The 25,170-nt window shown below is 40.0% G+C and overlaps 1 protein-coding gene across 3 annotated transcripts in view; it reads right to left on the bottom strand.

Moving 5' to 3' along the window:
- The window catches only part of COG5 (component of oligomeric golgi complex 5), a 346,421-nt gene that overhangs the window by 305,704 nt on the left and 15,547 nt on the right, over window positions 1-25,170 (bottom strand). For all 3 annotated transcript variants that reach the window (XM_030549122.1, XM_030549260.1, XM_030549212.1), the window contains exons 4-6: window positions 23,493-23,547; window positions 23,336-23,405; window positions 13,341-13,461 (exon numbers count right to left, since the gene is read on the bottom strand). In XM_030549122.1, the coding sequence (XP_030404982.1) occupies window positions 13,341-13,461; window positions 23,336-23,405; window positions 23,493-23,547 (246 nt within the window). The remainder of the gene's footprint in view (window positions 1-13,340; window positions 13,462-23,335; window positions 23,406-23,492; window positions 23,548-25,170) is intronic.

The following is a 25,170-nucleotide window of genomic DNA, read 5'->3' as shown; positions in this document are numbered from 1 at the left end:
ATCTGTTCTTGATTTGAAGAAATCGGGAGACAGAGACTCCATCACTCCTCTTGTTTCCAATGGTTAATCATCCTTAACAATTAAAATAAATCAAAGATTTTTAACAGAATTTGTCTGGCTTTGGCTTCCAGCCCAATGGTTCTTGTTACATCTTCCTCCACTATATTTTTACCACTGATATTTTCTCCCTGTGAAGGTACTTATGCACTGTAATCAAGTTACCTCTCAATCTTCTTTCTGATAAAGAGCTCAATCAGTTAGCTTAAGTCTCTCACTGTAAGGCATTTTCTCCGGGACTCAACTAATATTTGTGGCTATTTTATGCACATACTTTAATTTTTCAGCTTCCTTTCTAAAATGTTGACACCAGAACCAGCATCAGCATTACCAGTGCCATATACAGAGGTAAAAATCACCTTTCTTACTCTGACTCACTATTCCCATTGATATATCCAAAGGTCATGTTCGTCCATTTTTCCACACCATTAAACTAAACTAATGTTTATGTTCAATTGCTTGTTCACTTAGACCCTCAGATCCTTTTCAGAGTCTCTGATTTCCAGGATTCAGTCACATTTTCTGTACGTATGGCCTGCATTTTTTGTTCATACATGTATAACATCGCATTTTATTTGAACATTATTTACCACTCATCAATCTTTGTTTCATTCACAAAATTTTAAATCAGCATCAATTTTATACTTTACCTCCAGATCATTGATGAAATTGTTGAATGTCAGGCCTTCTACCAATCCCTATAAAACTCCACTAGAAACACCCCCGGTCAATGATTATTCTCCACTAACAACTAGTTTTTGAGATCTGTCAGCCAGCCAGTTCTTAATGCAATTACGAGCTGCTTTATTGATATTTTATAGTGCTATTTTTAATCAGAATGTTACGCAATACTAACTCAAATGCCTTACAAATTCTAAGTGCATTATATAATTATGCAATTACCTTTACCAGGCAAATTTGTAATCTCAAAAGAATGAAATCAGGTTTGTTTGACAAGACCTATTTTCCATAAAGCCATGTTGACTGGCAATTATATTCCTATCTTTTCGCTATTTATCAATTGAATCCTGTATCAGCTTTTCTATTATTTTGCCTGAGATTGATGTCAGGCTAATTGGCCTATAGTTCTCTATATCATTCCACTTGTCCTTTTTTAATATTGGCACAACATTAGCACTCTTCCAGTTTCTGGAATTTCCCTAGTATTTCAAGATTTATTAAAAAAATTAATATTAGTGGGCCAAAGATCTCCTTGCCAACTCTTTTACGACTCTCGGATACAAAATGTCCAGCAATGCCATTTTGAAAATGTTTATTCTCAGCAGATGTTAAACATCTTCCTTTGTTACGAATGGACTGGAAAACACTTCATCATCCTCATGTAACACAAATACATCACCCTCCTTCTTTCCAAACATAGAACAGAAATAATTAATGAATATTTCTGCCTGCTCTGCATCACCATCAATTTTACCATCTCTATCTAGTAATGGACCTATATCATTGTTTGGATTTCTTTTGTTCTAGTATTACTTTTAAAAACTCCTTATTGTCATTAGCACTGCCAGCTATGGATTTTCCCTGATGTCTTTAACTTCCCTTATCAATTTTCTACAGTTCATAACTTCTCATTTAGATCAATTGCGATTTCCTCTTGTTTTTGTTGCCGTCACTTAACCACTAAACCAGGATGGGATTATAGCCAAAGTTGTCCTCTTTCTTGATTGTGGAATTGTGACTTTTTGTCCAGCTAATAAGCTCTTCTTATAAAAATCCCAATTTTCATTCACATTTTTCTGTCTAATTTTTACCTCCTGTAATGGGCTGGCACCCACCTCTTGCGTGCATCTCCTGGTCAAGTGCATTTGCCTTTAGTCTCTCAGTTTGTGGTGACGCTTGTCAGTGGTTTCTCAGGCAGGTTTTCAATGACCGGCCAAGTATCACACGCTGTCTGTCCGTTAAACAGAACAAACCCCTTCTGGGTATGCAGTCTAACTTGTCCTGGCCCTTTGATGGGGTCATACCCACCAGGGCTTCCTCCGTGTCTCCACTGTCTTTCTGCAGCCTTCCCTGTGCTCATTCCTTAGTCAGTCCCAGCTAGGGTGACCAGATGTCCTGATTTTATCGGGACTGTCCCGATATTTGCTTGTTTGTCCTGCATCCCAATCAATGTTAGGTCGGGACACTGGACAAACAAGCAAAGGCTCCGGAGCCCGGAAGGGCTCGAGCCCTCCCCCTGCCCCGACTCCGGCCCCTCCTTCCCCCATTGGATCCTTCCCCAAATCCCAGCCCCCTCACTGCCCCACTGGCTCCCTCCCCAAATCCCTGCCTCTTGCCAAGCACGCCATGCCCATGAAATGGCAGGGGAGCGTGGGGCCGGGGTGAATGTGAGTCTGGCCTGGCCCTGAGCAGGCAGGACTCGGGCGCGGTACCTGAAGGGAGAACAGGGGGTGGCCTGCGGGGCCAGGCGGTGGCTGCTCTCCCCACCTGGGCAGCGGGACTCGGGAGCAGCCGCTGCTGCAGCTCCCACTGCCGCAGGGGGAGGAAGTGGCCAAGGACGTGGCGCTCGGCGGCTGTGGCTTTGGCGCCCAGGCCTGGACACCCCGAGCCTGGGCCTGCTGTGGGGACCCAGCAGCGCGCACGCTGCGCCCAACCCCTGGCCAGTCGCATTGGGGCTGGCTGCCCAGCTGGTGCAATCCCGCGACGGAGGCATCAGCAGCCCAGCCCAGTTTGTCCCCCTGCAAGACCCAAGCGGGATGCGGGGCCTGGGGCCTGCTGCCCCCACTCCGGGGCCACCTGAAGGATTGCACCAGCTGGGCAGTCAGCCCAGACGCGACTGGCCAGGGGCTGGGCGCAGAGTGCGCACTGCTGGGTCCCCGCAGCAGGACCGGGCTCAGGGGGTTCGTGGGCACCAGAGCCACAGCTGCCAAGCTTGGCCAGCGGCCGCTCACCCCCCTGCCCCCCCGCAGCAGCGGGAGCTGGAGCAGCTTCCCAAGTCCCGCTGCCCAGGTGGGGAAGAACAGCCACCGCCTGGCCCCGCAGGCCACCCTCTAGTCTCCCTCCAGGTACCACGCCCGAGTGCTGCCTGCTCAGGGCCAGGCCGGACTCACACTCACCCCGGCCCCGCGCTTCCCTGAGTCTCCTGGGCCTCCCTCCAGCACTTGCTAAGGAAGGAGGAATCGGTGGTGGGGGATTTTTTTTTTTATTTTTTTTTTGCTCTGCCACCATTTTTTCCCCTCTGCCCCCACCCCACTACCCCCCACATCCTGATATTTGACCTGGGTGATCTGGTCACCGTAGTCCCAGCAGCCATCCAGGAGCTCTCTCTTGCTTGCCGAGGCCCTGCCAGAACTGAGCTGTCCATGGTCCTGCTGCTCTTTCAGCCAGCCAGGAACACAGTTCTCTCTCTTCCAGCTCCAGGCAACAACTGACTGACTCTGGCCCTGAAGCTCCTTTTATGTGAGCATGTTGAGCTCTGATTGGCTGCCCTCTGTAGCTTCCCTCTTTGGTTGCTTCCCTAGTAGGAGGACTTTTCTTCTGCTCCTCTCTTGGACTGGCTATCATAGGACCCTGAGGCCTCCAGGCCTAGTTCATCCCTTCACATCTCCCAATTTTTTTCCATAATTTTCCTCAGCTTTGATAATTTAGCCCTTTTTAAACACCAAGTATATACATTGTTGATTGGCACTGTACTTTGTTTGCCCATACTGATCACTGGACCTTAGGCAAACACCAACGTCCAATTCAGTGATCTTTCTCATGAGGTCCAAAATGTGAGTTTCCTCATGTTGGATGAAATACCTTTTGTGTTAGAAAATCAAATTTCAGTAATGTCAATAATATCACATTTCTTCTCATCAATTAGACTTTCCAGTTCCTCAAAGCTGTAAGCCAGACACCTAGCATTGGTGCATTAGCAAATGAAAAATTTCTTCTCTCCATATTTTTTGTCACATCAGTTCAATTTGTTCACCATGTACTAAGTTTGTTTATATTGCATTTGCCTCCTTTGTGCTCTCCTGACTGTTCCAGCCAGTCTCCAATTAAGAATAGTCCCCTGCTTGTGAGATGCAAGCTGTCCCATTTGCACAGTCCCCTCTCTCGCTAGAATCTGACCCAATGTTCCATGGAACCAAAACCTTCAGCTTCATAGCAATCATGCAGCCAACAGTTCACCTCTAGTACTTTCTGCCTTCTCTCACTTGTGTATTGGAAGATATTGTGGATCTCAAAGAACAGCATTTGAATTTTCCTCCTCTTCAGCTCCCTTCCAAGTTCCACAAAGTCTTCTATAATCCACATAATTCCATGTAATGCAGTGTCATGGCTCTGATGTGCAACATCATAAGTGGAGACTTGCCAAATGAATGAATAATCTTGTCCAATTTACAGTTACAGGTTATGTTTTTGCTCTAGGAAGAGAGCTCACTGTTGCACTGCCTTCAGAGCTGGGTTCCCAGCCAGCAGCCATGGAGCCTCCTGCGGCCAGGGGACGTTTCTGGAGATGGGTCTGACTCGGCACAGGAGGGGCAACTGCAGGGGAAAAGGAAGTCTCATCCCTCCCCAGCCCAGCCAGGACTAGCAGCTGGAGTCCAGCATACGTTAGGCTTCCCTTATAATAGCCACATTTCACAGGGAAGATCAGATTTCACCGTCCGTGACTTGTTTTTCACTGACGGAAATTTGGTAGGGCCCTAATTATAAAACGCAACATTGTCCAGGCTAGTGTCCACATTTTCATCTATTATTCCAAGTACAATCATCTAACTGCCTGTCCTCCCCAACACACACAGTCACCCACTCCTGTCTTTCAGTAGATAAAGGTTTCTGTTTAGTTATTTGAAAATTAAGAGTTCTGAGGGATTTTTAGACTTTTCCCTACTGATCTTGTTTGTTACAGTTTATTGGTAACTTACAAAATTAAAAAAGATTCTTTAAAAACGATTTGTAAAGGTTTACTATTAACCTCCATTTACAATCTGGGCATAATCCCTTTCCTTTTCTTCCTTTTCCTGCCTCCTCTCTCCCTGCACAGAGCTATAGCCTTAAATCCTTCTCTCTCCTTTGTCACATGTAGGTCTGTTTTACCCGAACTGACTTAGAAAGCTCTGGATTTAAAATTGACACTTTAGAACTTGTACAGTGCCTTTAGCTCTTGACAAAAGATAAATCTTCCATTCTTGGACTAAAATTGAGACCCAACTCTTCATCTTATATCCATAATGATAAAGATTTATAAAATCACTGTGGCTATCTAGTTGCAAAATATTTTGCCAATGGACTCAAAAATCATTCACAGAGATCCCTAGTTAGATCCCAGAACCACCATTCTGGCTCAAAGCCACTTTGAAGAGTCTAGTAATTGAAGTACTATTTGTCTTCTATCTGGTTAATCATGGCATCTGCACCTTGGGGATATTTATATTAATGGTTCTTTCAAATCCTTTGACACTCTCCAGTGTGAATATGATTGTCCGGCTGCCAAGCATAGAAACACAAACTCAAACATTGTTTTAGAAAAATCACTGGATGAAATTATAATAAGAGCCAATCTCATATGTCATCTGAGATACAATAATCCTCCACATAGAGACTAGGCATTCATTAGCAGAAACAAGGGTTTTATATCATTTTTGTCTGTCAGATAAGGATTCTTTTAAAAAATAAAAAAAACCAGCGAGAGGGGAATTTGATAATTATAAAGACAGAAGTTTTACTTCTGAATTTCTTTAGCTATATATTCAATTACAATCACTATGTGTGATCAGTAGCCAAAAGAAACTCATAAAAACTGTTCCCCTGAAATTAAGCTATTTGAATAATATTGCTTTCTCATTTAATATTGTGAATTTCTTCTCCATGTCCCTTATTTCCACCACTTTCTCTGCTCCTCATTTCTACTGCAACATTCACAACTCCTCTGTTTCAGTTGCCTACAATGCCCCAGTTTTCTCCTTCATTTTGAAGGCCACACATCACTGGAACCACTGCTGAAGTACATCTAAGCTATTACTACAGTCACTAAAGTGTGCTGTCAGGAAGCAAGTGGATATGTGATCATACTTTCCCATAGGGATGGAAGGTCCTGAAGATACAAGCACTACTAGAGTCTGATATCACAGATAGCACAAAACAAAGTTTAAATGCAACCCAGCATAAGCTGTGACTGCAGTAGCAGTGAAGCTCTCCACTACTGGTCTCACCCATCTCACCACAGCTTGAAGACATCTCTTTACATACCATTTCCTCCCTCTTCTCTTCTAGTATTTGTCTGCTCATTTCTGCTACCATTTCCTTCCTGAAATCTTCATTATCGTCACACATGAATCAGTGTTGTGATTTCTGAAGCTCCAGATTTTGTTCGATTTGTACAGCATCTAGTACAATGAGGTCTTAGTCCATGACTAGGGCTGCTAGTTACTATATGGTAATACAAATAAATTAAAATGAAGTAGCAGCATCTGGGGCCAGAGAAGGAGGCAGCACAGAGGATGCAGAGTCAGAGTTTTTCAATAAGGCAGGGAACAATTGTGTGCCCTTGGGCAGTGGGACACTGGAATTTGGCTAGTGGACAGACAAAACCTACTTTGAATTGTAAAGGTTTTGCTTGTATGTTTGTTTTTGTCTTAGCCTTTAAGAAACCTAATATGTTGATTAACTTTTGGAAGCTATAAGCCTGATGCCACTGAACCAGACAAAGAATTACAACTCCTGCTCTGAAGACAACCTGTTTATTTTTTAAAAAACTATTTCAGATGGGAGGCAGCATAGAGAATACAGAGCCAGAGTTTTTCAATAAGGCAGGGAACAATAGGAGAAGAGAGGGGGCAGGAGGGAACTAAGAATCCCTTCTCCCCACAAAAACTGGGAAAATACACAATAGTAGTCTTCATTGGATTTACAACCATAGGGCAACTACTAAATATACTGTGCATGATACATTGAATGCTCTTTTAAATCCACTGTAATAAAATATTAACTTCTGACATGTTCTGCAAATTGGACATTAAGGCATCCCAACAATATAACCATTAAGATTCAATTCTTTTAGAGTAAAAAAACCAGACTATTAAATCATGTCTTAAAATTTGACATAATACAGCTCTCTGATGAAGTCTTCATATTTGGGAATAAAAAACTCTATTGAATACACTGGATTTTAGCAAACACTCAAAGCATCTCAGAGCATCTATGAGAACCAAAAGCTTAATCCTGTGAAAAGCAGATATCACAATCTTTTAGGGATGGAGTTGTGGGCAGTCTTACCTAGTGGCCGGAGCAAGCATCCAAAGCATGGAAATGGAAGTAAGAGTCAGAGGCTGGAGGCCAGAGCCAGAAGTGGGAGCTAAGTATACCAACTGAAGGCTTGTTTACACTTAAAATACTACTGCAGCTGTGCCACTGTAGTGCTTCAATGAAGACACTACCTACGCCGACAGGAGGGGTTCTCCCAGAGGCATACATAATCCACCTCCCCAAAAGGCAGAAGCTTGGGTCAATGGGTGAATTCTCCCATCAACCTAATGTGGTCTACACCAGGGGTCAGGTCAGTTTAACTGCGTCATTCAGGGGTATGGATTTTTCACAACCCTGAGTGATGTACTTATATCGACCTAATGTCTTCGTGTAGACTAGACCTAAGTACGAAAGCTCAATGATAAATTAAGTTGCTATATATACCTAATACAACAATTTAGGTCTTCATTATTCATGTGTTACTTGAATACTGATGAGCAGTACTTTGTGTATGGACAAACAAAACATTATTCATCACCTTCCCCAAAAAGATTTAGATTTTGCAAAGTAATTTGGTATTCTTTCAAATACCAGTGGAGTCAGCTGCCTGAGAACTGGGGAAAAAAAAAAAAAAACACAAAAAAACAAAAAAAACAACTTACCTGCAAGCAGGTCAAAGCAATTTAGAAATATGGCATTTGATTTCAGCTGTCCAATGTTACCCTTCCCTCAAATTAATGTTGTTTAGCCTAATTACTTTTGACGTAGTTTGTGGGCATTAAATTTTTGCAAAATGGAAGCAACATGGCGACCTGTTCTGGAGTTAATTTGAATGTTAATCACATAATGAGAGCTTGAAACAAAAAGTACTTGGGTCAGAGAGGTGAACTAAAGCAGAAGGTCTTTCAGGAGTTTCTTTATCTATGATTTTATCTGCAAGAGCGATAAGGAAAGGTCTGTGCCTTTTCAATTTAATTTTCTAATCACAATAGTCAAAGACTCCAGCATGTCATTAGCCATGGCTCCCAGAGACTCAACTTCCCTGCAGTAAATTTAACATCAAGCAGTTTAATTTAAAAACTGGAACAACCTATACATCACTGAGCTTTTCTGTTCATGCACAGGAAGGTTTTCTTATCCAATGATAATACTATTGCTTTGGTAAATTCTTTTTATTTTTTATTTTTATTCCCTCAGTAACAAGAAGTATTTTGTGCTCTACTGACTCTGCATATCTTCAAAAATTTCTAATTTCAAAGTTGTCTGTTTAGTCCCAGTAAAGCAATTGATCCTCTTAGAGAATTTATTTAGCGTACATGTCTTTTTATTTTCTTCTGCATTGAATCACAGCTAGAAGTTGTCACAGGGCCTGGTTTTGTAGGAGTAGCTGTCCACACTGCTTATACAACTACAGTTGGGAACTTCATTCACTAGGACAGGGGTCGGCAACCTTTCAGAAGTGGTGCGCCGAGTCTTCATTTATTCGCTCTAATTTAAGGTTTCACATGCCAGTAATACATTTTGACATTTTTAGAAGGTCTCTTTCTATATGTCTATAATATATAACTAAACTATTGTGGTATGTAAAGTAAATAAGGTTTTTTAAATGTTTAAGAAGCTTCATTTAAAATTAAATTAAAAAGCAGAGCACCCCGGACTGGTGGCCAGGACCCAGCCAGTGTGAGTGCCACTGAAAATCAGCTCATATGCCACCTTCGGCATGCATGCCATAGGTTGCCTACCCCCGCACTAGGACATTGATATTTTTCCCATGCACTTCCCTAGTCCATGGTAGTAAATCCTGTCCAGCTAGAAGCAGGGAGGCTTTCCTTTTCAAAGCTTTGTAATAAGACTTGTTCAAATACCGTGATGATAAATTGTTAAGACTGAACAAAGCCATGCTGACCCAGAGATATAAAATAAGCATGGAATAGAAGATCAGGACTCCACATCCTGTACAGAAATTATTCTTAAATATGAACTGATTAAAAACACTTCATTTTCCTTTTATCCTCCATTATCTCTTTTGCATTGGTTTCCTGTTCTAAACAGGAAAACATTGCTGAATCAAATAACATCTGTAATAGCCTCTTGGTTTTGGGTCCATGGTGTACCCTTAGCTCAGGACTTCTTAAGTATCAGTACTAAGACATCTCGTGTGCTGTGGGAAGGAAAATCCTAGAAAAAGCCACAGAGGGGCTGTATGGAAAGAAAGAATGCTCTCTTCTGCAAAACATTCACATATCTGATCAGCTGCACAGAGAGCAGACCCTTGCTCTGAGACAGCGGTTGGCACCTCAGTCAAGAGAGAATTCAAAGGTTTTGTAGCTCTAAAAGAGCTGAAGAGTTTGTAAATTAGTTTATGTTCTACTTCCTGTGTTTTTGCGAAGATAGGGAACATATGGACCACAAAAAAAGAATTATGATTAATATTCTACAAGCACAAAAGTGGAAAAGCAGTTAATTTTCTTATAGAACTAACTCTGAATTTTGTCAGCCATCACACCAACCATTCACCTAGCTTGGTTAGATCTCTGAAGTTTCTCACAGTCCTCTCTGGTCCTGACTAATTTAAGTAACTATAATCTAAATTATTACCCCACTACGCGCTACCCCCTCCGCCTTCCAGACCTAGCTGAGAATGTAGAGGTATCCAGTTGTTAACCTTTCACTATTTTGGAAATTAACCATTTAATCCTATCAGTAGCCTTCTGTCTCTTACCCAGTTTTTGATTGATGACAATCCTTTGCCTTTCACCCAATGACCATTTCGCAACCTCTTGTGCAAGCGCTTGTCAAAGCCCTTTCATAACAGAAGACTAAATAATAAAACCAACCAACCAGAGCAGGTTAAGTGTGGGTGAGAGCAACTCCTGCTATATATCTTTTTAGAGGGTTCAGCATGTGTTCCCCACTTGCTCATCCAGACCAACTAGCAAATGTGTATAAAGTGAGGTCACCCTCTCCCCTCTCTTGGGGAGAATAAGTATTACATACATATGGGATCAAACACACAAATTCAGTATTCATATAAGAGAGAGACAAATATTATAAAATAACAGAGCCCAAAAGTTCAGTAGAGTCAAAAAAGGATTAGATATTAATATGGATAATGAGAACATCAGTTACATATATTTTTAAAATAATGAGAGAGATTAATCCTTATGCATTAGGGAATAAAATAATTGATGGGATTAAAAATAAACACCACATTCATTGGCAGGTTATTTAATAGCTGTCCACTCTGGCCTTTTTTTTTTTTTTTTTAATAATACACCTCCCTTATCTGCTGTGGGCCACTTGCCTGATCCAATATAGCAATTTCTACATGCAAATATATATTACAAGGGAATTTAGTATTTTTTAGATATCTAGAGACTCAGTCTGTGCACACAAACTGGTAAAGAAAATGACACACTATATATATCGTCCTATAAAGCGTTTATTGTGCCAAATTTTGAGACTAAATCTAGTCATTGAAGTGTGAAAGATTTTAGACCTGTTAAATGAAAATCTCATTACAACTTTAAATATGCAGTTGCTACTGACATCTCCATAGTTAAACTATACATCTCCTGCCTTGAAGTGCTGTGGAATACCACCACCTTAATAAAACCCTTAAAAGAGTAGAAAAAAAATGTCTAGTTTTCCTCTGATAAAGTAGGAATTTTTTTAAATCATCTCCACCTAACATTTAGGACTTGCTTTTATTATTATCAGGGGCGGCTCTAGGCCCCAGCACGCCAAGCGCGTACTTGGGGCGGCAAGCCGCGGAGGTGGCAGGCAGGGTGCCTTCGGCAGCTTGCCTGCGGGAGGTCTGCTGGTCCCGCGGCTTCGGCGGACCTCCCGCACGTGTGCCTGCGGAGGGTCCGCTGGTTCCGCGGCTTCTGGACCTCCCGCAGGCACAGCTGTGGGAGGTCCGCCGAAGCCGCGGGACTAGCGGACCTCCCGCAGGCAAGCCACCGAATGCAGCCTGCCTGTCATGCTCAGGGCAGCGAAATGCCTAGAGCCACCCCTGATTATGATGTTATTTTTTCTTCCCACTGAGTAATGATCTTTAAATCAAGATCAGCTGAAAACCTTCATAAAAGGAAACATCCAGTCACAAATTCAGTGGTACAGTTGTTAGTTTGAATTCAGTAAAAAAACAAACAAACAAAAAAAAAACATTAAAATCAATGTTCTGTAAATGCTAAAACGTAGAAATGGTCAGAAAAGCCTATGGGTATATTTAGTATCTAAGGACTCAGATCTGCAAATGCTATAGTGCACAGAAACTACTCACTGTAGCAAGCACATGGAGTGAAATCCTGGATCTGCTGAAGTCAAGGGGAGTTTTGTCATTGACTTCAATGGTGCCAGGATTCCACCCTCTGTCTGGTAGCAAGTGAGACTCATTACTTAACCAGGGCACATAATTCAAGTACCACACTTAGAGAAAACTTATTAATAGACTTTCATAAGCATTAGGGAAAGATTGTAGTTTTCAACATGAAATATGAGAACAGTGACACCTATGTGAATGTATTTATTAGATTTCTGAAAGTCCTTTGACAAGGTTCTTGCGCATCAATTCAAATAGTGTAGAAAGACAGTGAGTGATACAGAGAGCCTTAAAAAAAAGTATAGCGCTAATACTCAGATGGTATAAACCACTGTAAATTAAAAAAAAAAAAATCTTTTGAAAGCCAAATTAATACATTCATTTTAACTAATTATTTCATTCAAATTAATCCCACTCACTACTTGCTTAAGACCTGGTTGAAACAAAAGATTCATTGGCAAGATAATGGGTTTGTACTCTTCACTGTTCTAACTTAGAACATTATAGCTGATACTTAAACATTTTCATCCAATTGTTCTAACAAACAAATAAATAAATATAGACTTTCATTTGCATAACAGCATATGTTAATTATAAAAAGACAATTATTATCTAATAATTTTTGATTACAGAGTATGAAAAGATCAGCAATGACAAATATGCACAACAAACCTTAGGATAATTCTGAATGTTTAATTGTTCAGTCTTCCCACATCTTATTTTTAGAAGATGGAATTTGAATACCATTAAATCAAAGAAGAAATAACAACAGCTGCTAAGATTTTGTATGCACCAGCTATTACTGAGATCTGAGAGATTAAAATGACTTTCAGAAAATCTGCAGGTTTGGCTAATTTTTTTAAAGAAACAAAATACATTTAATTCAAAATACTCTAAACCCAATGGAATAATGGCTCTGAAAAGCCAACATTATTGCTAAATAACCTTCCCTCTCTGCAGGTATTCCATGTAGTCACAGGTTGATATGAAATTAGCTACTCTAAGTAAGTCTGTGCCCAACATGTAACTCATTATCAGAGGATTTCTCTTGTAATTAGTCAACTGTATTGAGGTAAACCTCATGAAAAATGTATGTCTACATTACAAGATAAGCCCAGGGTTCAAACTCAGGCTCAAGCCTAACACTCCTCCTGTCAACACACAAATCATGCTCCAGGGCTCGGACACAGGTCCTAGAACCTTATGGGAGCGAAAGGTTCAAGCCTGTTTGAAGCTGGGACCTAGGGTTCAAGCTCTATTGCTTTGCAGTGTAGACACAGCCCCACTGGACTTGTGCTCTGGGAAATTGTCAAAAGTATCCCACGTGCCAACTTTCTTTGTCCTTTGGACAGTCAAATTTTCCCACACTGCACCATCAACAAAGGGTTAGAGCTGCCACGTGCTGGGAGGGTGTTAGGAAGTCTGTGACATGTACATTTGGACATGGGCCTGCATAATGCAGTGTAGACGTAGGCACCAAGATTGTGACCCAGGGTTCAACAATTCCTAACCTAGAGCTGCAAGTGAGTGTAGATGCTCAATCCCTAAGTTAACAAACACAGAGTTTGCTAACTCGAGTTCTACTAACCTAGTGCTTACAGTGCAGTGTAAACTTGGTCTCTAATTCAGATCAGGAAATAGACAATTCTTTAATTTCATCTTTTAAAAAACAAACAAACAAAAAAACACACTATCAAAAATTAAAACTGCAGTTCTCATGAGCAGAAACTTAAATGCCACTAAAATAACTAAGAGGACTCACCAAGTTCATTGAGACTCTGGGCAGCTTTTGTTATCTCTCTGCTTCCTCCTTGCAGTTGTCCTTGAAGTCTCTTACTTAGATACAAGATGCGTATTATTCTCCGCAGCAAGTCACAGGCTGCCTGTGTGGAAATTATGGCTTTAAGTGAATATTCAATGTTAGCCATGTATCGTTTCAGGTCCCACTCTTGGAAACTCTCGAGTATATGCTTGTAGTTAAATACAAAACACACAAGCAAGCATTTGCAGAATCAGAGACCTAGTGGTTAGTTAGATGGACACGGATAAATAATGACAATTTGTTCATAAGTACTCAATGACTTTATACAACAGTGCACACTATTTTAACTATTAATGCTACAGCACATGATGTTGTTCAAAAGCCTCTGATTTTATTTGCTATGCAAAAATGAAATATTAACACTTGAAAAGTTACATCACATCTTATACATAAAGACAATTTAGCTTTATTTTGTATAATGTCTTTCACAGAAAAGTTTACCCATGTCAGTAAAAAGGGATTTTTGTTCAGCTGATCAAAGTTTGACCAGAAGCAAAACAAAAAAACAAATATTGATTTTATTTTGTTCTATCTCAGGAGATGATAAACCTTAAGGCTGACCAAACAGTCAATATATGTATTATCATGTACTCTCCGAATATCTACAACACTCTATTTTGGGAAAGAATTTTAGAATGGTTACTCTCAAACTCAGACCGGAAATAGGGCATAAAGTTGTAATGGGGAGAGTAATTAACAACTGAAACCATTTACCAAAGATCATGGCGGATTCTCCAGCACTGACAATTTTAAAATCAAGTTTGGATGATTTCTAAAAGATATGCTCTAGGAATTATTTTGGGGAAATTCTATGGCTTGTGTTATAAAGCACGTCAGATTAGATGATTATAATTGTCCCTTCTGGCCTTAGAATCTATGAAAACCTTTGTTCAGTCAATTAAGTCAACTTAATTCATAATCTTGTAAAGTGTTTTGAGATTGGCTGGAAGGCACAAAGTAAGATCCAAGTATATCTTATTCAGAAAACACAATTGCATATGTTTTTGCTTTGCCTTTGTTAACATTGATCTAGGACACAATACTGTTGACTTCTGAGGCACTTATAATAGGTTCCTGGCTTTTTAATTGACTGTTCTCAGATAAATCTTGAGCCAGGTTTTCCTCTTCTAGGTATAAAAAGCAGAAGGAGAAAGACATTAAGAGGTACATCCAAGCCACAAGAGATCTATGGCGTTTGACACAGTTCCACATGGGGAACTGTTAGTTAAATTGGAAAAGATGGGGATGAATATGAAAGTTGTAAGGTGGATAAGGAACTGGTTAAAGGGGAGACTCCAGCGGGTCGTATTGAAGGGTGAACTGCCAGGCTGGAAGGAGGTTACTAGTGGAGTCCCTCAAGGATCGGTTTTGGGACCGATCTTATTTAACCTTTTTATTACTGACTTTGGCACAAAGAGCGGGAATGTGCTAATAAAGTTTGCGGATGACACAAAGCTGGGGGGTATTGCTAACACGGAGAAGGACAGGGATACTATTCAGGAAGATCTGGACCACCTTGTAAACTGGAGTAATAGTAATAGGATGAAATACAATAGTGAAAAGTGCAAGGTCATGCACTTAGGGATTAATAATAAGAATTTTAGATATACGTTGGGGACGCATCAGTTGGAAGCGACAGAGGAGGAGAAGGACCTTGGGTATTGGTTGATAGCAGGATGACTATGAGCCGCCAATGTGATACGGCTGTTAAAAAAGCAAATGCGATTTTAGGATGCATCAGGCGAGGTATTTCCAGCAAGGATAAGGAGGTGTTAGTACCATTATATAAGGCGCTGGTGAGACCCCATCTGGAATATTGTGTGCAGTTCTGGTGTCCCATGTTCAAGAAGGATGAATTCAAACTGAAACATGTCCAGAGACGGGCTACTAGGATGATCCGAGGAATGGAAAACCTGCCTTATGAAAGGAGACTCAAAGAGCTTGGCTTGTTTAGCCTGGCCAAAAGAAGACTGCAGGGGGATATGCTTGCTCTATATAAATATATCAGGGGGGTTAACGTTAGGGAGGGAGAGGAATTATTTAAGTTTAGTACTAATGTAGGCACAAGGACGAATGGGTACAAACTGGATATTAGGAAGTTTAGACTTGAAATTAGACGAAGGTTTCTAACCATTAGGTGAGTGAAGTTCTGGAACAGCCTTCCGAGGGAAGTAGTGGGGGCAAAAGACTTATCTGGCTTTAAGACTAAGCTTGATAAGTATATGGAGGGGATGTTATGATAGGATAGTTTAATTTGGGCACTCGATCTTGGATTATCACCAGATAAGTCTGCTCAATGGTCTGTGGGGAGATGCTGGATGGGATGGGAACTGAGTTACTGCGGAGAATTCCTTCTTGGGTGCTGGCTGGTGAGTCTTGCCCACATGCTCAGGGTTTAGCTGATCGCCATATTTGGGGTCGGGAAGGAATTTTCCTCCAGGGCGGATTGGCAGGGCCCTGGAGGTTTTTCGCCTTCCCCTGCAGCATGGGGCATGGGTCGCTTGCTGGTGGATTCTCTGCAGCTTGAGGTCTTCAAACCAATTTTGAGGATTTCAATAACTCAGTCCTGGGTTAGGGGTTGTTATAAAAGTGGACAGGTAGAGTTCTGTGGCCTGCCTTGTGCAGGAGGTCAGACTAGATGATCATATTGGTCCCTTCTGACCTACGAGTCTATGAGTCTATTTTCAGACAAGTTTTTAAATGAAATGGAGAGATCCAGGAAGGTTCTTCCAGATGGCATGAGACTCAGAGGGGAAGGTTTTCGCACCAACAGTGGCGAGATTGCATGAAACAACAGATCGGAGGTAGTACTAAAAATAAAAGTAAAAAGGAACATGGAAGGTTTTTTTAAAAAAAAAAAAAAAGGAGAGCAATTATAAACTAGATCTTGAGGATCCAGGTCAGTTCACATAGGATTAGGTTGATGTCGTCACGGCACATCGTACACGCAACATTCTGGGCAGAAATCTTAAGATATAGGACTTTAGAGATTCAATGAAAGAAAAGACAAAGAAACGGTGTAGATTTCATCAGAAATGGAATCCATGCAATGAAAAACTACAAGGTTGTGGCAGTGAAAACTGTCAGATTTGCAGACATCAGAAACAAGTATGATGACAAAATTGTGAATAATGGAGACACATAAGAGGTTTGTGAAGATGACAGAAGGTGGAGTGGTTCTGGAATATATATCTCTTGCCCAAGAGGATCTTTTGAGTCATTTAATTTAAGGAAGTCAAGATGAAATTAAGTTAAAAGTATTAATTACTTAACTTATTAAATATTTATCTGATAACATTGCAGAGTACATAATGTTTCGTAAACTGAAGTTTATTTAATTTCTTTGGAAATCAAACATGCAAGTACGTATACATAGATACACACACCCACACAAATGAATGTATCATGTAAGAGAAAATCCAAAGTATTGCTTGTTAGTCACTTCCCCTCTGGATGCTAGCACAAAGTGACAAAAGAAAAGGTATTTTCAGTTTAGTATCCTTCAACAAGTAGACACAACAGGAAAAAATCGAAGGGATGCTCCACTGAATCCAGACGACTGAAAACACAGTAAACCTCATTTCTTTTGGCAATAAACTTCTTGAAGAGTAATTTTTTTTCAGTGTTGCCAGAGGACTTCCCCACATGACTCCCATTAATGATAATGGAAGTCATGTGGGGATCATACTACTGTAACTTACTAAATGTTTGTAATTCAATTAATTTGCTTCTTGAATTAGAAAAATATTAATCCACATATATTTCTATCTTTTACAGTCTATGAACTAAATTTCAGCAACAGAAATGAAACAGCAGCTTTGTAGACTATAATGTGCTTCAAAAGTACAGTATAGTGCCAATATCTTGCTTTTTGACTTAACTAAAATGGAATATTCACAGAAAAATTCAGCCAGATGTGAACTCTAAGAACAGGAAACAACAATCTTTAGAAGATTGCTTATACTGCGTACTAAAAGCCTATTTCATTTTTATTAACTTATTAAGACTACATTTTAGTGATGGGTATTTTTAGTAGAAGTCATGGACAGGTCATGGGCAGTAAACAAAAATTCACAGACCTGTAACTTGTCCATGACTTTTACTAAAAATACCCACCAAGACTAAAACTTGGGTGGGGGGCTGAGGGTGCTCGATGGGGGAGGTGGGAAGGTCCAGGGGTGCTGCAGGTGCTTGGGGAAGTGGCCCAGGACCCCACTGGTGCTGGGGGAGGGGGGGTTTGGCATGGCTGGCAGGGGCTTCCTACCTGGCTCCGCATCCCTGAAGCTCCTAGGCAGCAGAGGGGTCAGGGAAGGGGCCCTGCTGCTCCTGCCACAAGCACTGGCTGCCACAGTTCCCACTGGCCGGGAACCACAGCCAATGGGAGCTACGGTGGCAGATCCTGTGGTCAAGGGCAGCACAAAGACACCCCACCCCACTGGCCCCTCCACCGCCTAGGAGCTGCAGGGCCATGCCAGTAGGGGCCAGGGAGCCCCCCAGCCCAGGTAAGCACCTCCATACATCTCCAATCCCCTGTCTGTAGCCCTGTGCCTCCTTGCACACACCCAAACTGCTGCTGCTGGCCAGGGGCTGCATGGCTTGGGCAATCCCTGAGCCAGGATCAGCTACTGCAGAGGTCACGGGAAGTCACAGAATCCGTGACAGACTCGCAGCCTTACTTATTATTGATTATTTCTCACTCTATTTCTCACTCTCACACACACACACACAGGTATAGCAATTGATCCCCACAATGAGTTATCAGACTGAAAAAATAAGTAATGGAAAAAATTATATTTAGATATAAGAGCAAAAAAAAAAAAAAAGTAAAAAAAAAAGTGTTAGTTTTGGAGTAGGCTGAAAATAAACCTCCTACAATAATGGTTCTCCTAATTTTGATAAAATATTATCCCTATTATGATAATTTATGCCAAATTTTAGGTCAGAGAAAAAAATTCTTAAGAATGACAAATATGTAGACATTGCAGCTACAATGTACAATTTTACAAAAGCAATTTTACACTGATTTATCCTATACCTTTCCTTTGACAGTGTTTTGTTTTACCCAAGTTAATAACGGTTAATATTTAAAAAGGTATTTATTCCTTTTACATTGATTAATTTGGGAGTTCCACTAGATTATATATTTGGGTATTTCTGTGAAGAAAAATCTTATTTAACAGCTATGTAGTTCATTGGTTTGAGTACAAATAAATGAATTGCTATATTCTATTTTTCTATGGATTATATTATATTTATATGCTGAAATTTAAAAGCAGAACAAGTACTTCACACGTAAAGAACATCTGATAGACCATGTTCAAATAATATATAAGACAGGGGTCGGTAACCTTTCAGAAGAGGTGTGCCAAGTCTTCATTTATTCACTCTAATTTAAAGTTTCGCGTGCCAGTAATACATTTTAACATTTTAGAAGGTCTCTTTCTATAAGTCTATAATACATAACTAAACTATTGTTGTATGTAAAGTAAATAAGGTTTTTATAATGTTTAAGAAGCTTCATTAAAATTAAATTAAAATGCAGAGCCCCTCAGACTGGTGGCCACGACTCGGGCAGCATGAGGGCTACTGAAAATCAGCTCGTGTGCCACCTTCGGCACCCGTGCCATAGGTTGCCTACCCCGATATAAGATATTGAGGTCTCTAAATATTTGGACTGACTAGTTCAACTGAAAGCAAAAAAATGTTCTGTCTTCCTGGAACTGCTCCTGTATCAACATACTAATTGAGAGGCATTAGCTGCTGTGGTTAAGGATTAAAAAAAAAAAAAAAAAAATCCAAGAACCTCTTATTTTCTAACCTCTCAAGTTAGTACTTAAATACTAAATACTTTCATATTTTTTAACTAAGACCTTCCTCAGTAACCAGAGATTTGCCTGTAGCTGTTCCAGTGCAAGATACAGCCCTATGAGCAATCAGAATATCTGATTTTTTTTAAGTGTTCTGCCACGTTCTCAGTTTTAGTGTGTCCACCACCTTCTTGTCTTTAGAACAAATATATTTAGTTTGTGTGTTCTTTACTGGGGGGGGGGTATCTATTTGTGAATATTTTGTATTACTCACATCTAAGTACAGAAATGGTTCTATTTTTTGTCTTGTTTTCTATATAAAACGTAAAATTCATACTACATGCAGTTTATAAACGTGTGCTTGTTCAAAGGAGTTGTGGAAATGTTTGGTTAGGTAGGTCATTTTCTTCGCAATTTTCTTTCTAAGCTACATGTACGTCACTTGCATATTTTAACTGTTAATCCCTCTTTAGCTTGTGATCTCCAAAGGTAAGACTAAGACCATGCTCAGAAGAGGATTTTATGATGTAAAGGAGGAAGCATGCTTTGTGATTCTACTAAAGCCCCTGATATTGTGGGGGCAGAGCAAGGCAAAGTATACCACAGCAATAAACCAGAGAGGTTAAAAGTTTGACAATGATGTCATGAAGGGAGTGTTTATAAAGAGGTCTTTATACTTTAAAACAGGGGTTCTCAAACTGGGGGTCGGGACCCCTCGGGGGTCGCAAGGTTATTACATAGGAGGTCGTGAGCTGTCAGCCTACACCCCAAACCCCACTCTTCCTCTGGCATTTATAATAGTGTTAAATAAATAAACAAACAAGTGTTTTTAATTTATAAGAGGGGGAGGTCACACTCAGAGGCTTGCTATGTGAAAGGGGTCACCAGTACAATAGTTTAAGAACCACTGCTTTAAAACACTTAAGGATAGCAGAATCCAAACCTATGCATGCTGAGTAATACCTCACTTTGCGAGTAGTCTCATAGAAATCAATGGGGTTATTTGCAAAATAAAGTACTACTTAATACGAGTAACAGTAGTAAAAACAAGCCCTTAAACATTCTGTGATTTAGCAAAGTTGTTCTGCTGCAATTCCAAAAGGATTGAAACCTGAAGTGTAGTGCTGATTGCATAGCTAAAAATCAGACACTTATCAATTTGAAACTCGAAAGTGCAGTTCATAATAATATTAGAGATGACAAAAAGCTATAAATGGACAGCAAGAAAAAGCAAAGGGGATAACAGCATCCATAACACAAGTAAATCTCTAGCTTTACAGATACATTCCTAGTTCACGCACTGAAACTACTGTAAATGTGCATGAATAGAAACCCAAATATTTAACAATAGTTCATTTACCTTTCAAGGTTCTGTGTTTTCAAACTATAAGCTGCATTTGCACGGCAGCACCTCTCTCCAAGTTCTACTGTACAGTATTTCATTATTATAAAAACCCATTGTTAAGGTATTTAACGCCTACTAAAAAGAGTTTCCTTCCAGTCCCTCTCTCTTCACCAATATCTATATTCTTTGCAGGTTTCACTTATGTGTTAAAGACGAAAATAATGGTGTGGGCCACATTTAGTACAATTGGCTGCACTTTGGCCATCCCTATATTAAAGAAATTATTCCCCAAACTCTTCATTAAATTGTGCTTGCATTAAGTGAGAAATAACCTCAAGAGAACAATACCAAGACATAAAGTTTGATATCAAACATATGGAAATAGAGGTACAGGAGACCAAACAACCTATACTCTGCCCTTGTACCCGCACCCACCCTCAGCCCAAATTAATATGAACCATCCATCTAAACAGATACACCTTCAGCATTAAAATGAGCCACCTACCCTATTATGCTGTCCTTCAACATATATTAACTAGGGCTGTCAATTAATGACAGTTAACTCACACGATTAACTCAAAAAAATTAATTGCAATTAATTGCAGTTTTACTCGCATTGTAAAATGATAGAATACTAAGTGAAATTTATTAAATATTTTTGGATGTTTTTCTACATTTTCAAATATATTTTGTTTTCAATTACAACACAGAATACAAAGTGTACACTGCTCAATTCACATTATTTTTATTACAAATATTTGTACTGTAAAAATGATAAACATAAAAAATAGTATTTTTCAATTCATTTCATACAAGTACTGTAGTGCAATCTCTATAATGAAAGTGCAACTTACAAATGTAAATTTTTTTTGTTACATAACTGCACTCAAAAACAAAACAATGCAAAACTTTAAAGCCTACTAGTTCACTCAGTCCTAATTCTCATTCAGCCAACTGCTAAGACAAAAAGGTTTGTTGACATTTATGGGAGACAATGCTGCCCACTTCTTATTTACGGTGTCACCAGAAAGTGAGAACAGGCATTTGCATGACACTTTTGTAGCTGGCATTGCAAGATATTTATGTGCCAGATATGCAAAACGTTCATATGCCCCTTCATGCTTCGGCCACCATTCTAAAGGACATGCTTCCATGCTGATGAAGCTCGTTTAAAAAATAATATGTTAATTACATTTGTGACTGAACTCCTTGGAGGAGAACTGTATGTCTCCGACTCTATTTTACTGCCATATATTTCATGTGATAGCGGTCTCAGATGATGATTCAGCACATGGTGTTCATTTTAAGAACACTTTCGCTGCTTCAACAAAACACAAAAAAGGTAGCAATGTGAGATTTCTAAAGATAGCTACAGCACTCAACCCAAGGTTTAAGAATCTGAAGTGCCTTCCAAAATCTGAGAGGGACGAGGTGTGGAACATGCTATCAGAAGTCTTAAAAGAGCAACACTCCAGTGTGAAAACTACAGAACCAAAACCACCACAAAAAAGAAAATCAATCTTCTGCTGGTGGCATCTGACTCAGATGAAAAAAATGAACATGTGCTTTGGACTGTTTTCCCTGTCATCAGCATGAACGCTTATCCTCTGGAATGGTGGTTGAAGCATGAAGGGATATATGAATCTTTTAGCACATCTCGCAAGTAAATATCTTGCAACGCCAGCTATAACAGCGTCATGTCTGTTCTCACTTTCAGGTGACATTTTGAACTAGACATGGGCAGCATTATCTCCTGAAAATATAAACAAACTTGTTTGTCTGATCGATTGGCTGAACAAGAAGTAGGACTGAGTGGACTTGTAGGCTCTGAAGTTTTATATTGTTTTATTTTTTAATGCAGTTTTTTTTTGTATGTAATTCTACATTTGTAAGTTCAACCTTCACGATAAAGAGATTGTGCTATGGCACTTGTATTGGGTGAATTGAAAAATACTATCTCTTTTGTTTTTTACAGTGCAAATATTTGTAATCAGAAATAAATATAAAGTGAGTACTGTACAATTTGTATTATGTGTTGTAAATGAAATCAACATATTTGAAAATGTAGAAAACATCCACAAATATTTAAATAAATGGTTTCTATTATTGTTTAATTGTGATTAATTTTTTTTAATCGCTTGACGGCCCTAATATTAACTATAACATATCTCCATAACAAATCTGATTGCTTATTTTCATTGTCTTTACAACTCCTTGAGCACTGAGCCTCAGAATTAGAAAGTGGCAGCAACTGCAAGATGAGAATGGGAGAGGTTATATTTTCTATATTACTCCTGAAAAACAGGGATGAGACTAAAGGAAACAATTTTTTGAATCAATTAAATGAATAACATGGGGTTTAAGAGAACATGGAAGGAAGAGGTACTGGCTCTGTGGGGGGAAATATTGTTTCTAAAAAAGCATAGTTGGTTTCATTTGCAGGTCAGCAGACTCTAGAAGATTCATTCTCCCTCATCCGTCCCCCGTCTTCCCCACTACATTAATCTAATTACTACCAACTTTGCTCTCCTACTTTTCACAGTAAGGAAACTGAATTTTGCCTTGCAAAATGAAGCACTGCCCTTTTAACCCATAAATAGTTGCACCAATGCATTACAAGGATTTAAGTTCATTGAGGAATTGAAGTCTCTACCAAGATGTTTTTCTTCATATGGTAAGTGATTTAACTTTCCCCCCCCCCCAAACAGTTTAAAAGATCCGGAAGCAAAATAATCATTTTGAAAAATAATGTTAAAATAAGGTAAATTTATAATGTTATTTACCTGAAGCTTTGCTAGCTGTGCTGTGCGAGACACTATTTTGTTGTATGGATCAATGATTTTCGCTCTTATTCTATTAAGAAAGGAAATACTTTTTAGAAATGTAATATAGTGGAAAAGTTCAGAATTGATACGTTTCATCGCATAATGAATGACATACCTGTCAACAGTACTTTGTAGAGCACTAATTCTAGTCTGCATCATTTGAAGGACACCTGTAAAAAGAAAGGCATTTTACGTAGTCAATCAGAACACAACTCATCTGATATAAAGTTGTAATTTTCCCACTTCCAATACATCTTTTTATATAAAGTGAAACATTGTATATATAGAAATACACTGTACAGATTATAAGTCAATGAGTAGGTTATTTAAATGTATCAATCTACTATACACAATTTAGGACCAGATCCTGAAGCTTTTTAGTCACAAGTAAGTCCTAAGAAAATCAGTGGGACTACTCAGGAGTATAATGTAGTCTCCTTTAGCTGAAGGTACACATTACTCCTGGGAATCCTGTGGCACCTTATAGACTAACAGACGTTTTGGAGCATGAGCTTTCATGGGTGAATACCCACTTCGTCAGATGCATCTGACAAAGCGGGTATTCACCCACAAAAGCTCATGCTCCAAAACGTCTGTTAGTCTATAAGGTGCCACAGGATTCTTTGCTGCTTTTACAGATCCAGACTAACACGGTTACCCCTCTGATACATTACTCCTGGGGTAATTCTGCACATCTGCAGAGGCGCATAATTCATCTGTCTAGCATAATTTTGTATTTTCCTGCATAAAAAATATTTTACCTAAGAAGTGCTGCAGTGCAGCCTTTTGCCACCAGAGGTTGCTGTGGCATCAGTTGTGTTCATGCCGGCTGCTCTAGTACCACAGCAACCTCAGGTGGGCAAAAGGCTGAACTCCAGCAAAGAGTCCTGTGGCACCTTGTAGACTTAACAGACGTATTGGAGCATGAGCTTTCGTGGGTGAATACCCACTTCGTCGGATGCATGTATTCATCCACGAAAGCTCATGCTCCAATATGTCTGTTAGTCTATAAGGTGCCACAAGACTCTTCACTGATTTTACAGATCCAGAGTAACACGGCTACACCTCTGATACTTAAACAAAATGTTTTTTATGAGGGAAAATACAAAATTCTATGCCCAGTGGTGCAGAATTCCCAAAGGAGGAGAAGTTAATCACAGAGCCAGGTTAGGACAAAGTGCGGCACACAGGGTTGCTCAGGGGGTGGTGGTGTCGCAGACTGGGGTTCAGAATGGCTAGTAGGGAGACAGACTGGAGCATGGGCTCAGGAGCTAGTGGAGTGACAGCGATGAGCCTGGGGTTGAGGGAATGAGGCTACAGAGACCCAGGGGGATGAGGAGTGCCGGAACAGAGGCAAAAGTGCCTGACTAAACGGGAGAGGCTTGGGGTCAGCCAGGGTCTGAAAGGGGGATGCTTCCCAACACCCTAACAATCTCACAGACCCCCCAAGAAAAACCTCCTACCCACACCCAACACCCTCCAGGTTCTTTCCTAGGCTCCTTCTCTCTCCCTCACCTTTTCCGTTACCCCTGACTCCCCCAAGCCTGTGCACTGCTTCTGACAGGTGCAGGAAATATAGTTCTGTATTGTAATTTAAATAAATTACATCAAGATCTGTATTAATATGCCTCATAAGGAATCTATTTGTCAAAAAAACAAAATTACCAGAACCTTTTACCAGGAGTAACACAGCCACAATTAGTCATTTCGGTCTGTGGTTCAAGAACACCCTTGGATTCTAGCTAATACTAAGCTCTCAATAGCTACATCAGCAAGTAAGGCTCTTTCACCTT

The sequence above is a fragment of the Gopherus evgoodei genome, chromosome 1 (assembly GCF_007399415.2).
Source record: "Gopherus evgoodei ecotype Sinaloan lineage chromosome 1, rGopEvg1_v1.p, whole genome shotgun sequence".
In the NCBI taxonomy this organism is placed as follows: domain Eukaryota; kingdom Metazoa; phylum Chordata; order Testudines; family Testudinidae; genus Gopherus; species Gopherus evgoodei.
This window is presented reverse-complemented; position numbering and strand designations above follow the sequence as displayed.